At 39.2% G+C, this 15,341-nt stretch overlaps 1 protein-coding gene across 6 annotated transcripts in view; it reads left to right on the forward strand.

Annotated features, from left to right (window-relative positions):
• NCOA7 (nuclear receptor coactivator 7) overlaps positions 1–8,537 on the forward strand; it is a 151,966-nt gene extending 143,429 nt beyond the window's left edge. For 3 of the 6 annotated variants that reach the window (XM_017863015.1, XM_017863016.1, XM_017863019.1), the window contains 3 exons: positions 5,091–5,186; positions 5,601–5,674; positions 6,065–8,534. In XM_017863015.1, the coding sequence (XP_017718504.1) occupies positions 5,091–5,186; positions 5,601–5,674; positions 6,065–6,200 (306 nt within the window). In that variant the 3' untranslated portion in view covers positions 6,201–8,534. Of the gene's footprint in view, positions 1–5,090; positions 5,187–5,600; positions 5,675–6,064 lie in introns of all 6 variants that reach the window. The other 3 variants (XM_017863014.1, XM_017863013.1, XM_017863018.1) reach the window with 1 other exon arrangement.
• The last annotated feature ends 6,804 nt before the right edge of the window (positions 8,538–15,341 follow it).

Consider the following 15,341-nt stretch of genomic DNA (forward strand, 5'->3'; position numbering starts at 1 on the left):
GCAAGCTCCGCCTCCTGGGTTTCCGCCATTCTCCGGCCTCAGCCTCCCGAGTAGCTGGGACTACAGGCGCCCGCCACCTCGCCCGGCTAGTTTTTGTATTTTTAGTAGAGAAAATTCCCAACAGTAGAGAGACTAGTACCATATACTTCCATCACCCACATTCCACAGTTAACAGGATTTTGCCTTCTCTGTCTTTTTTTATCCTTGTTTTTTCTCTGCTGAAATATTTTGAAGTAAATCCCAATCATTATGGCCTTCCACCCTTACATATTTCAGAATCATCTCTAAAATGAAATGGATCATACTTCCAAATACAGTCACATTCTAAGGAGCTTTATGATATCCTACAGCCTAAAATCTGGAAAGTTGGGGTAGAGTGAGATCTGGATTTGGAAATAATTGCAGAAATAAGTTCCAGTGCCATACCAGCTCCTTTCCCAGGTAGCCAAAGTAGTGCCCACAAACCTTGCCTGCATTTTGGATATGATGGACAGCCAGTCAAGGCCATAGTGTGTTGTGCCTGAGGGGCCCAATTATTAAGAAACCACACGCGGTGGCTCAAGCCTGTAATCCCAGCACTTTGGGAGGCCGAGACGGGCGGATCACGAGGTCAGGAGATCGAGACCATCCTGGCTAACACGGTGAAACCCCGTCTCTACTAAAAAAATACAAAAAACTAGCCGGGCGAGGTGGCGGGCGCCTGTAGTCCCAGCTACTCGGGAGGCTGAGGCAGGAGAATGGCGTAAACCCGGGAGGCGGAGCTTGCAGTGAGCTGAGATCCGGCCACTGCACTCCAGCCCGGGCGACAGAGCAAGACTCCGTCTCCCAAAAAAAAAAAAAAAAAGAAACCACAGAAAATGCACTGTACCATTCTTGATTGTACTTTTGCCTGTGTTACAGTTGGTCTTTCTTGGAGGAACTAGTGAAAACTAGTTATTACCCCTGTGTCCCTGCACTGTTACCTCTTCCTGCAAGTCAGCTCAGAATGTGCGTGGAATCTGTCCAGATTTTTTTCAGTCACTTCCCAGTGTCTTCCATCACGAAAGGAAGGCATCATTCACATCTGCTCATTGCTCATTTCAGTTTGACTTAAGATTTTAAGATGTGGCATTGACCACATTTTCTGGCATTGAAGCAGATTTTACTCAACATTTATTCATTCATTCATTTATTCATCCATTCAGCAAATATCTAGTTAGTGCCTGCTAGGTGCTAGGCACTATTAAGCATTGGGGAGCTTACTGTGAAGCACAACATTTTTATACTGAGACATATCCACGTTGTAATGAGCCATATACATGGGATCATTTTATGGGAAATAGAACTTTGCTGTCATGATTTGTCTTGGGAAAAATTAGGGAACAGATGGGGGTAACCAAAGACACTATCTTTCTTAACAGTGATCTTTGTGACTTTATTGTAATATTATTGTAGCTTAAGAGTTGTGGGAATTAATTTAGCTATCATTGTTACTATCGTTATTTCCTGATTGCTGACATTTTGCTTAATAATGATCCAAGCTGAAAGGTGGGTAGAGTCAAGATAAACAAATTAAAATAATGATAACATTTGGTTTAAAAGGGACTTAGGAATTTAGTGAAATGTTTGAGAATTGGACGTTATGTTTTGGATGAAGTATGGCTATATTATCTTAGAGCACACATACAGACTCTCACCTAAGTATAGATTATTTGTCCTGTTTATTTACCAAATTATCACACTTGTTGAGGAATGCGATGGTTCACACAGAACAGGTATTGATGAAGCACAGTTTTACCAAGCTTCCTGTGAGGTTTGTAAAGGAGGCCTACAACTGAAGGTTACAGTCTTGTCACTGGGTGGAGTCTTGCTGAGTCATGTACCCTGGAGGCACTTGTGTGATTTGAGGACAACCAGACACTAACTTTACTTCCTGCACCCTATCTACCCTGAAGGGGAAACTGTGGCTTTGCTGTGTTTGAGAATATGATAGAACAACACCTGCAAATGTGTCTGAAAATGAATTATATGAAATTCTAACATAAAAGTGAAAGAACCTTAGCTTGTAGAAATAACAAAAACAGCAATCACTTAAAGTCTCTAGAAATTATTCTAAGCAAATGAGGGAATATTTATTCAAGAAAATCGAATTAATCTTAGTTATAACAGTGGGATTCTGTGGCACTTGAGGCACAACCCTCTCCCTTCCCTAACCCCCCGCTGAGACTGACAGTGGTTCCACTCTGGGCATGTGTGGCCAAGAAGATGGGGCACTCTCTTCCCACAGCTGCCAGTCAAGGGTTATGGTGTACCTCTCTCGCTGTGGGTCCTCTGCATTTCTTATCTCCCACCCAAGGTCTGTGTTTCTAAAGCTAAAATCCAAGCAAGTGTGGCCTAGAGGTAGGGGGCTTTCTTCTACCCACCCTCCACTCACAGAGCCATGCTCTACCGTAGGCATGGCAGGCTGAGAATACCGGAGTCTCTACTACTCTCGTTTCAGCTCACAGGGCAGAAGTTTTGCACCAGATGAGGCAAGCCAAGACCAGAGGCTACTGTCACTGTCTAGTCCCTAGCTTCAGAGCAGTGGGTTAGAGATTTTTTTCCCAGGGGAAGAGGCAGGCCACAGGGCATAGAGTTCTAAAGCTCTACCCAAAGGAACTGACTTTGTTTAGACACACATGGGGAAGTTCAACCCAAAGGGCACTCTAGAAAACAATGAGAATTTTGGTGTTAAGAAGACGGTTGTAGCCAGGAAAGCAAAAAATTAAACTGTAGACCATCTACTTTACCAGAGAGATCCAAGAAAAGAGATAGCTAAGGAGAGCCTTTCTGGATTCAGGGTAAACTTCATAGTCTGGCCAAAGAAACTGTCCATGCAAAGGAACCTACATTTAATTGGATCAGACTGCAGAATAATTTATACCACCAGGCATTGTTGAAAATGATAGAACAATCATCAGGCAGTTAATAGAGACTAATTACTAACTTCTAGTGAGGTATAGGAATATTGCTCCTATTTTGCTCTACTACATCTTTTAACTTTTTGTGGTACTAATGTTATGCATCTGTATATATTACAAATATAGCAATAGATTGTTATGATTACTATGTTACATAATTTTATGTCTGCTAAGGAAGTTGAGAGAAGAAAGGAGAGCAAATGTACGTTTATATGTTTTGTTATATGACTTTCCTTTTATCATTTCTGGGTTACTCTTCATCTATTCCCTTGGATTCCTTTGTTCTGCTATTGCTAAATGTATTACATTTTTATATGGTATAGGCTGAACAACACTATTATATAAAAGTTGTTTTATATAATTTCTTTTTAAATACATTAATAGAAAAAAAGACATTTTCTCATAATCACAATGCAATAGATCTAACAAAATTAACTGTAATTCCCTAATATCATCCAGCCCTTAGTCTTTAAATGCATTTCCAGAATTGCTAAGAAAATTTTAGCTATAAGGCCAGGTGTGGTGGCTCACACCTGTAATCCCAGCACTTTGGGAGGCCGAGGCAGGTGGATCACCCGAGGCCAAGAGTTCAAGACCAGCCTGACCAACATGGTGAAACCCCGTCTCTACTAAAAATACAAAAATTAGCCAGACTTGGTGGTGTGTGCCTGTAATCCCAGCTACTCAGGAGGCTGAGGCAGGGGAATCACTTGAACCTGAGAAGCAGAGATTGCAGAGGGGCCGAGATCACACCATTGCACTCCAGCCTGGGCGACAGAGCGAGACTCCGTCTCAAAATAAAAAATAAAAAAAATAAAAAATAAAAAAAGCGGGAGGGTGGAGAATTTTAGCTAAGAAAGAAAATAATTATTTAAAATTCTATGAAGGGTGTGAAAATAAAGATAACTTTTCTTGTTGACTGATCAGAGAGGGACTCATTTTCTTCCATGTATGGCCACTGCCATTTTTGTCATATTTTAATGCCATGCTTTAAAAAATAGATGCCTATTTTGATTGTATTTTAGTTCTTTTTCTGGACGATCACCAGAAGTAGGGCAAAGTATTTTTTTATGTTTTGTTACTGTGCTATATTTCTTTGTTCTTGGCAGCTCTAGGGAAAGGTTTGGTAGCAGGAAGTATGAAAAATACTGGTTAGAAAGAGTTTCTAGCCTTCTACCTAAAACTTAGGTGTTACAAGTAGCCAGGAACTGAGTGTAAGTGGTAAAAAAGACAGCAGAGATTGTGATCTAATTGAAATAATTTTTGAAAAATGCTATGACATTTTCCAGATAACCTACATTTAAAGCAATGTTTTTCAAATGGGATTTGAAATAGGAAGAATGTCTGAATCACCTAGGGACATTTTCAAAATACATATGCTCACCCCTGCAAGAGCTGCTCAGGATATGAACAGAAGGATGAGATGCTGAGGCTGTGGGCGGACACATTCTGAAAACAGTGCTCCTCATGTAGCCTGGCTCCCCTTTCAACCCCGACAAGAAAAAGTACAAGAACCATTGATTTAAACACATCTAAGTTACCTTTCAAGGCCATGATATTACAGAGTTATTTGTTTCTTAAAAGTCACTTTGAACTAAACTATAGTAAATCAGTCATTTTTAAGGATATAATTTTAATTGAATAAGCATATTAATAACTCATTGTTACAAATCAAAAGAAAGGAAAGTTCATTTTCTCTGGGGAAATGCCCAGCCATGACTCCACTTATAAAATACAGAAGAGATGTGACTATGTTTTCCCAAGCATTCATTTCTGTGTGCAAGATGTATCTTGTTGTTGCTTAATGTTTCTATTATGTTATGCATATTCAATAACAGAAATTTGTCTCCATAGTGAACTTTGGAAATCTTTTAAAATTGGAACAAATTATTAGCCTTTGGCAAACAAGTTGTCTGAGCTTTGTCAGATGAATTTTGCATGCATCAGGAATGCTGGCTACTTGGGTTCCAGTTAGAGCTGGGTATATTTGTTTATTCTTTTATTGGTGGTCTTTTTAAGTTTGAATGCCAGTTTAGTAATCATCTTTGCTGAAATAGATCTCAGAACATGATGTATCAAAAATATTCCAGAAAGCCTTGCTTTGGGGATTTAGGTTTGAATGTAGGTAACATTTCTGTTTTCTTTTGACAGATTTTTGGAGCATATGCAACTCATCCTTTCAAGTTCAGTGACCACTATTATGGCACAGGCGAAACTTTTCTATACACATTCAGCCCACATTTCAAGGTACTTAGATAGGAGAAATATCCAACTCCCATATGTCACAGTGTCCGCAGTTGGGGAAGGGGATAGGCATTGGGGCAGTTAGCTGTTCTGTAACTTCTCCTGAACTGACTCCAAGCTGGGTCAACCCTTTATGACTGTAGCTCACAAACTGCTTGGGGTCCTGGCCTTCTGGGCTGCTCAGGCTGGGATCCAGAGAGTCACAGGTCAGAGACACCATGTGTCTGAAAGGTCTTCCTTCCTTCATAACCCCTTGGGAGGTCTCATCCTGGTGTGGGCCAAGTGTGGCAGTCAGAAACTTCCTCAGTCAATGGGGTGAGGTGGTTCCCTTTTACACATAGATACTATTTCATATTTCCTCATTGCTGATTCTCCAGATTAAAATGTATGTTTTCTTTTTTGTGTTTCTTCCCCAAGGTCTTTAAGTGGAGTGGAGAAAATTCGTATTTTATCAATGGAGACATAAGTTCTTTAGAACTTGGTGGTGGAGGGTAAGGTTTTTGTTGTTTTTGTTTTCTTGTTGTTATTTTACCACCTGACCTGAATGGGTCTGTTTTGACCCACGTAGTTAAAACTTCGGTGTCAGGTTATTTTAGCTAGTCCATGTGCTTAGAGGAATTAGGACAGTGGCCTAACACGTGACACAAAGAATCAAAGATAGAATATTTATGTATCTAAATGAGGGACTGTTACCACTTGTCTTTTAGGAAGGCTAGTCATTTAAATGAAATAAAGGAAATGTATCCTGGTTTTATAAGCAGTTAGGGATTTTGCCTGTCAGTAGTATAAAGGAATGAAGATGGGGGCAAGAGAGAACAGTGTGCCATGTGCCATGTAAGATAGCAGTGTTTTCACCATTTTTTTTTTTTTAACCTTTTCAGGGGACGATTTGGTTTATGGCTAGATGCTGATTTATACCATGGACGAAGCAACTCTTGCAGCACTTTCAATAATGATATTCTTTCCAAAAAGGAAGACTTCATAGTTCAGGATCTGGAGGTGTGGGCATTTGAGTGAAATTCAGACTGCCTTAAAATATAACATTTAAAAGACTGGGTTTGACCAGCCCTCCTAAAGCTGGCTGGAAAAAGAAGCCCCAGCCCAGGCTGCCTCATCCCACCCCAATGCTTCCCTTTGCCATCATCTCAGAGCATGATCACATTGCAGAAAGATTCTGGAAGGTCCACATGGAGGGCAGACATTGAAGAAAGAAACTTAAAATCCAGGTTGTTGAAAAGACTTTGTACGTCCACTTCCTTCAAATCCATACAGTGAGGAATCAGAGTGTTTATGGATATATGAGTTGAATGCAATTTTTATTTTTGGTAACTGTGAAAAAAAAGATACTGTGGATATATACATGCCTTGTGTATTTATCAGCATAATTTTCATTACCAAAATGTACAGCTATTATTTGCCATGGAAAAGTTAGTCTCATTTAGAAAATTGTAAGTGCACAGCACTTAAAGGGAATATATGAGGTTTTTTTTTTAAAAAAAAAAAACTTTTATTTATTATTTGTAGTGTATTGTCTGAAATGTGTCAGCAGTTTTTTTTTTCTTTTAATGTGTCAAATCTTGAAATATTAAATGTATACATTTTGTGCTATGTTTTGGGAACAAATCTGTTTGATTTATATAGTTTTATATTGAATTTTTTTTTGCCCTGATTGTTTAGGGTGATAGGTCTTAAGCAGCATATATCTATGTATCTGTATGTGGATATATAAAGATATATGTGTGTGTGTATGTATATGTACATATACATATATATGAGTGTATAATTCTAAATTTATAAAAACTCATTATGAATATTCATCAATTTGACTATTATAGGCCAGCTTTCCATTTAGTCAATAAAAGGGTACATTTTTAGTTACTTACCTTGAACATATTCGTGTGAAAAGGAATACATCATTTCTCACAGTCTTAAGTTGATATTTATAGAAATGAACACCTTTGTGAATGTAGACTTAGAACAAATCCTGCTTTTGAAAAAAAAAATGTTTTGCTTCTTATAAAATCATGTGTGTTAATAACAAAAATTTTATTTTCGGAATGTTCTTTGTATAACTATTCCAAGCTTTTACATTAACGAGCAGGCCTCTGTCTTAAAAGAGACTCAGTATATTACTTTCTGCATTTTAAAATCAAATGAAAATGTCAAATTGGACCAATTGTCTTGGTTTGTAGACTCATTTATTTGAGAAAAAAAATACAAAGAAATGCATTCATATCAAAATTGGAATAGAAAGGAAAACCTATTTTTAAGATATCAACTTATTTTCACATCATAAAACATCTATTACATAAAATAAAGGGCCAGGCACGGTGGCTTTTGCCTGTAATCTCAGCACCGTATTAGGCCAAGGCACGTGGATCACTCAAGGTCACAAGTTTGAGACCAGTCTGGCCAACATGGTGAAACCCCTTCTCTACTAAGAGTACAAAAATTAGCCGGGTGTGTGACGGGTGCCTGTAATCCCAGCTACTTGGGAGGCTGAGGCAGGAGAATTGCTTGAATCCGGGAGGTGGAGGTTGTAGTGAGCCAAGATCGTGCCACTGCACTCTATCCTGGGTGACAGCAAGACTCTGTCTCAAAAATAGTAACAATAATAATAATAAAGACTTAACCAATATTATTGATTACCAGACTTTTATGAAAGCCGAAGACTGCTTGCTAGTAGGAAAAAAATTCTAATAATAGCCAAAGCTGAAAAATGGTCTGTCATAAATTATTTCCCCAGTAATTTTTGAAAGGAAAAAATTTATAACAAGTACTATTTGCATATCCGCATTTAAAAAAACAATTCTTAGAATATTTCCTTTACATTATTCTCCTATTTTAGACAATTTGTAAAAGAGAACAAATTGTCCAGTGGCCCCCTGTCAGATCAACAATTATTATACTCCTTACATTCCATGCAAATGTAAATGAATGCTAGAAAATTTTAAATCTGTAGCCTGGGCGTACATTTCACTCAAGCTCTCCTACTGAGAACTCTTGACTAACAGCATACTGGCAGTTTCACCTTAGCCTGCTCGCTAAATAATATGTTGGTGAGAGATATCAGGAATGTCTCATGATATCACGTTTGCCATTTGCACCATCTGCAACCATATGCTATTAATAAATAAAATGGAAAAAAACAAAATGGTCATTTTGCATATACTTCACTCTGACCTAGTTTAGTCCATGATACTATAATTGTGAGAGCATATCCACGTGCTGTGTTCTCTATGTAAAACAGTATTGTCCATTCAGAAATGTGTGACCCTTCATTTATGGATATTGACTATATGTAATGCAGTGCTATCCCAATATTTTCAATAAAGGAATTTATGCATTCAATGATTTTCTTTCCCAAAGATTCATTCATCAGGTATTTACTGGGTACCAGAGTGTTTACTTTTGTGAGAGGATGGTGAAACATCCAAGACTAAACAAGGTCCAGAGCTCATGTTTTCACTGCTGCCCTGGAAACTCCCTCTTCATTCCCTGTAGCCACCCTCCTAATTGTCTCATCAGTGCGTGGAAACTGCTCTCGTTATATTTACCAGAGATAACTCTTGGCTGTATCTAACAGTCTCTTTTCTAATCTTTCTAGCTGTACTATGAATGATGACTTCCTCCTCTCAACATCTGTCTTAACCTACTTCATAATTTCCATGAGAGACACCTTAATCTCTGATAAATTTTCTTTGGCATCCTGACACCTAGGCCCTAGATGTCAGGCTAGATGAAGACCCCAAGCAGTCTTCATTGCTTCATAATTCCTCAGTTCATAAGTCCATATCAAAGGACTTGGGTGGGAGGGAGCAACCAAATGTTTCTTCAGACTCTGTTGAAAATGATTAGATGCATCTCCATGCTGCAAGCCACCAGAGACATCCTGCACTATTATAAGTATACCTTCCCTTAATTTCGTTTCCCTCTCCTTGATGCCTTTTAAAGTTTTACAGACACATTGATATGGTTTGGCTCTGTGTCCCCACTAACATGTCATTGGAATTGTAATCCCCACATGTTGAGGGAGGGACCTGGTGGGATGTGATTAGAACATAGGAGTGGTTTCCCCCATGCTGTTCTCATGATAGTGAGAGAGTTTTCATGTGATCTGACTGTTTAAAAGTGTTGGGCAGTTCCACCCTCACTCTCTCCTGCTGCCATGTAAGATGTGCCTTGCTTCCCCTTTGCCTTCTGCCATGATTGTAAGTTTCCTGACGCCTACCCAGCCATGTGAAACTGTGAGTCCATTAAACCTCTTTTCTTTATAAATAACCCAGTCTCAGGTAGTTCTTTATAGTAGTGTGAAATGGACTAATACACACATGAAACAGCATTAATAAAAGAATTACTCTCCTTTTGAGGAAGGCATTGAGAATCTCTTAAGCCAGAAAGGGGTGTTATGTTTCATGCTTTTCTTAGGATGCCTAACCTATTTTTACCAATTTAATTCGATACAGAAAGGTAAGGAGGTCAGAAACCAAGGGAAATTCCAGAAAACTCAAGAAAAGTGAAGCCACACTCATTTCTTGTACATGTATCAAAAGTGCCTTTGACCACTTCCTTCTGCCCAGTGAGGTCACATACTCTTAATCAGAGGAAGCCCTGACTTCAAAGCATCACATTCTGTGTCACCTCCTGGCTTATGACCATTATTCATAGTAAGCCCCTAACAGAAGGTGTCTTTACTGAAAAAAATAAGCTTCACTCCTTCACACCAAACTCTTAAGATCTTATTCGCTTTCTATTTCAAATCTCTAGTGGTTCAGAATAAAAATTAGATATGAGCTATCTGGTATGGTCAATCAACCCAACAAGATATTGTCTCTTGACAATATCTTTGGGGACTTTTTGTTTCTCTCTTGGATCAGCACCGTTCAATAGAACATTCTACAATGATAGAAATGTTTCACAAATTTTCACTGTCCTTAATGATAGCCACTAGCTACCGTATTAATGTTGAACAATTGAAATGTTCCTTGGGTGACTGAGGAGCTGAAATTTTTATTTAATTTTAGTTTATTTAAATAGCCACATGTGACTGGTGGCTACCACATTGAACAGCACACCTCTAGATCAAGATGTTATTGCCAAATTGTATTTTCATTGGCAATTAAGTCAGACTATGACTCCTTCACCAGAAGAGAACCTTTAGTTCCCAGCACTTTGTCCATGCCATTACAGATCTTCACACAGATTGGTACCATCTAAGGTTATCTAATATGTCTCTCACTGTTTAGGTAGTTAGCTTATAAAGTGACCAGAGAGCTGAGTTCCCTAACAGTCTCCCTAAACTGAAAAATTGGATCAACATGGGATTACAGGTCCCCATCTCTAATCAAAGGTAATGAAAACTGGCCAGGTGTAGTGACTCACACTAATCCCAGCACTTTGGGAGGTCGAGGAGGATGGATCATCTTAACTCAGGAGTTCAAGTCCAGGCTGGGCAACGTGATGAAAACTTGTCTCTAGAAAAAAAAAGAAAAATTAGCCAGGTGTGGCAGCGTGCACCTGTAGTCCCAGCTACTCAGGGCAGAGGCAGGAGGATCACTTGAGCCTGGGAAATCGAGGCTGCAGTGAATCAAAATCATGCCATTGCACTCCATCCTGGGTGACAGAGTGAACCCCCTTCTCTTAAAAATGAGGCTGAGTGTGGTGGCTTACGCCTGTAATCTCAGCACTTTGGGAAACCAAGGCAGGTGGATCACCTGAGGTCAGGAGTTCGAGACCAGCCTGACCAACATGGAGAAACCCTGTCTCTACTAAAAATACAAAATTACAAAATACTAAAAATACAAAATTAGCCAGGCTTGGTGGCGAATGCCTGTAATCCCAGCTGCTCGGGAGGCTGAGGCAGGAGAATCGCTTGAATCCAGGAGGCGGAGGTTGCGGTGAGCAGAGATTGCACCATTGCACTGCAGCCTGGGCAACAAAAGCAAAACTCCGTCTCAAAAACAACAACAACAACAACAACAACAACAACAAAAGAAAGGTAATGAAAACCTCTCCTAGTGCCCAGGCCTTGTCTGATATAAAGTTTTCCAGGCACGGCCTTCCTCACGTGGTTTTGTTCCTGTGCTGGGCATTCCTCCGCTTATGGCAGCACTGTAGTATATCATATCCCTTACCAGGCACCCTCTACAGTGCACGATGGTCTGCTGAAAATATAAACAACCCATTCCTTACATAGAATTGTGCATTCAGTCCCAAACCAACAGGAATAATGGAACATCTCAGAATGCCTTACACAGTGCTATTCAGTGACCAATGAAGATTCAGTAATCAACCTTCCTTAGCAAGTTTGGCAGCTGGGATGCCCACTAGCCCTTCAAAGAACCTGCCTGTACGTGGAGAAAGTTTTCAATAGCAACTTGTTAGAATAAAAGGCAATCAAAAGCCATAGGGGATAACCCATGAGATAACTTTAGTGTCCGATTTACCATCAACAAGGTCCCATCATTTCATCAATCTCTTCACTTCCAGGGTTAGAAAAAGTAACCCTGACCTAGCTTGACATAACCTTTGAGGAAAATGCTAAACAAGAAACACAAGAAACATGTTCACTGTCCACAAGCTTAGCTGATAAAGCATGTCCTCTTGTGCCTCTACAGCTAAAAAAATCTTCACCTTGACATCACTTTGAAAATATAGGAATTCAGCCAAGTAATTCAGCTTTCCATCTCCATGGCAGTCCTTCTTGGCTTAACCTTATTTTCTACTGGCTGGTGGATCAGCCACATTTTACCCCACAGTTGCCTGAGATCAGCCCTTTTAGGTTTAAAGACAGCAATTAAGAAGAATGTTTCAACAAAGATATGCTGTTATGCTGTGTTGAGGTTTTGTGTTGAACTTGAGAGCTGTTAGAAGGCCCTGTTATTACTCCACGTGCAAAAAGGCCCAGTCTTGTTCTCTTGTAGCATCTTGTTTTTCCATTAGATCCTGCAAAAGTTCAGAAAAGTGGATAGGTTTGACCTGGAAGTATTCTAGAAAGAGTTTGGGGTATATGATATGAGCCCCTTTGCAGGTTACATAATTAGATCACCCAGGTAGACAATGCTAAAAATTTCTAAAGACTTCAAGAAGCATGGCTGGGCGCAGAGGTTCATGCCTGCAATCCCAGCACTTTGGGAGGCCGAGGTGGACAGATCACTTGAGATCAGGAGTTCAAGACCAGCCTGGTCAACATGGCAAAACCCTATCTCTACTAAAAATACAAAATTAGCTGGGCATGGTGGCAGACACCTCTAATCACAGTTACTCATGAGGCTGAGGCAGGAGAATCGCTTGAACCTGGGAGGCAGAGGTTGCAATGAGCCGAGATTGTGTCGCTGCTCTCCAACCTGAGTGATGGAGTGACACATCGTCCCAAAAAAAAAAAAACAAAAAGCAAAAAGACTTCAAGAAGAAACAAAGCATGGTTAAGGTATGGATTCTCTAGAGTCAAATGTCCAAAGTTTGAATCTCAGCTCTAGAGCTTACTAACTATGTGACTAGCTATTTTACCTCTATGTGCTTCAATTTTCTTATCTGTAATGTGGGGATAACAATAACAACCACCCATAATCATACAATGATTAATGCACTTAAAATAGCCTGTCATGAAATAAGCATTACTAAGCACTAGGTAAATAAAATAATGGAGAAATTCCTTCATCTTATGGAGGAATCACCTAGTGATGTAACTAACAGTTGCAAAGGAAAGTTCATCTTTTAAGATAATAACTTATTTAGTTTTTAAAACTAATTTCAGAAATATTGTAATGCCTCTTATTTGCTGTTTAAATTTTTTAACTAAGGTTTTGTTTCCTTCTTTTTTAATTTAAAAGTAATATATGTTTACGGTAAAATTTTTAAACAGTACAGAAGAGAATTCAGTAAAAGGCAATGTTTCCCTTTCTATATTTTCAGTGGTAACAACCACAAAAATTCTGTTTCCTTATAGAGCATTATTATGCATATATAAGCTAATTTATATCTTCTTCATGTAAAAGGAAATGTACTCTATATACTATTCTTCAGTTTGCCTCTTTAACAATATGATGTGAACATTTTATATCAATATATGTAGCCATCTCATTCTTCATTGCATGGGTCTATCATTGTTTAACAGTCCTCATTAATGGACCCTTTTTTGGCTGTTACAAACAATTCTTAGGAACAACCTTGTATCTAGAGCTTTGTGCATTTATGAATTGCATATTCGTAGGATAATTTTTATTAGCGAGTCAGAGTAAAAGTACCTTTTATTTTATAACATGCTATCAATTATTCCTCCTCAAAAATTACATTAGTTGGCCAGGTGCGGTGGCTTACACCTGCAATCCCAGAATTCTGGGAGGCCAAGGTGGGCAATCACAAGGTCAGGAGAAGACCAGCCTGGCCAACACAGTGAAACCTCATCTCCACTAAAAATACAAAAACTTAGCCAGGCGCGGTGGTGGGTGCCTGTAATCCCAGCTACTCAGGAGGCTGAGGCAGGAGAATCACTTGAACCAGGGAGGCAGTGGTTGCAGTAAGCTGAGATCGCACCATTGCACTCCAGCCTGGGCGACAGTGCAAGACTCTGTCTCAAAATAAATAAATAAATAAAAATAAATAAATTACATTAGTTAACATCAACTGTGTATGAGCATGCCAGTTATCACACAGCCTCACCAATACTGGTTATGTCAATCTCTTTTTATTCTTTGCCCAAATGGTATCTGTTTTAATTTTCACTCTTTAATCATAAATGAGGCTGAACATCTTTCCACATGTATTGCCTATTTGTATGTCCTTTTTCCTGAATAGTCTGTCCATGCCCTTTGTCCATTTTTTATTAGTTATTTATCTTCTTGCAGAGTTGTAAGTGTTCTTTGTATATTCACAAAATTAGCCCTTTGTCATATATATTGAAAATATTTTGCTAGTTTATATTTTAAAACACTTTTTATATATGAGTTTATTATAATTTCTTTGTAGTCAGATTTATAATTTCTAGACCATACTTTTTCAAATCAAGCCTGAGGACTAAGCTCTGATTTTTTTATCTTACCCAAATTCTTACCTAAGGGGTCTGGGGAGTCATGCCCTGCAAACCACAAATTATCATCAGATGGGTTTTATTTGATGCCATATATTGTGACTTACTTTTCAGTCTGACTCTGGCATAACATTATGAGACAAGGAAAAAATATTTAACCTCAAAATATATTTCCTTGCCATACCTTGAAATTGCCCTGCAAAGTCCCTTGTGGGAAAAATTCACATTCCATAGAGCATCTCCTTCCCCCTTTGTTTTCCTTCCTTTCTTTCTAGATCCAGGAGATAATCAGCTAAGAGCCAGACACTCTTTTAAGTCCAATAAGAGAAAATTTACAACCTGCTCTCTCTGAAGGCTGCTGTTTGAGAGTTTCCTCTGCAAACAAAACTTGGTCTCCACAATCCTTTGTCTTTAACCTAAACATTCCTTTCTATCGGTCTCAGGTCTTTAGACAAACTCAACCAATTGTCAACCAGAAAATGTTTAAATTTACCTATAGCCTAGAAGCCCCTGCTTTGAGTTGTCCCGCCTTTCTGAACCAAACCAATGTATTACTTAAATGTATTTGATGTTTCATGCCTTCCTAAAATATATAAAACCAAGCTGTACCCCAACCACCTTGGGCATGTGTTCTCAGGACCTCCTGAGGGCTGTATCATTGGCTGTGGTCACTCATATTTGGCTCAGAATAAATCTTTTAATATTTTTTACAGAGTTTGACTCTTTTCGTTAACAAGTCAAATTCGTTCAGCATAATTTTCACTTCTCAAACGTCTCCCAAAATTATGAATTAACAGCATCTTTATCAAAATGCATCCTCTTGCTTCTTCTATGCTAAACTGCATCTTAACAAATACTTCAGAACATTTAGAAATAACCTTCTTGGGGCCGGGCGTGGTGGCTCAAGCCTGTAATCCCAGCACTTTGGGAGGCCGAGACGGGCGGATCACAAGGTCAGGAGATCGAGACCATCCTGGCTAACACAGTGAAACCCCCTCTCTACTAAAAATACAAAAACTAGCCGGGCGAGGTGGCGGGCGCCTGTAGTCCCAGCTACTCGGGAGGCTGAGGCAGGAGAATGGCGTAAACCCGGGAGGCGGAGCTTGCAGTGAGCTGAGATCCGGCCACTG

This window comes from Rhinopithecus bieti, unplaced genomic scaffold (genome assembly GCF_001698545.2).
Source record: "Rhinopithecus bieti isolate Rb0 unplaced genomic scaffold, ASM169854v2 scaffold_65372, whole genome shotgun sequence".
Classification (NCBI taxonomy): Eukaryota; Metazoa; Chordata; class Mammalia; order Primates; family Cercopithecidae; genus Rhinopithecus; species Rhinopithecus bieti.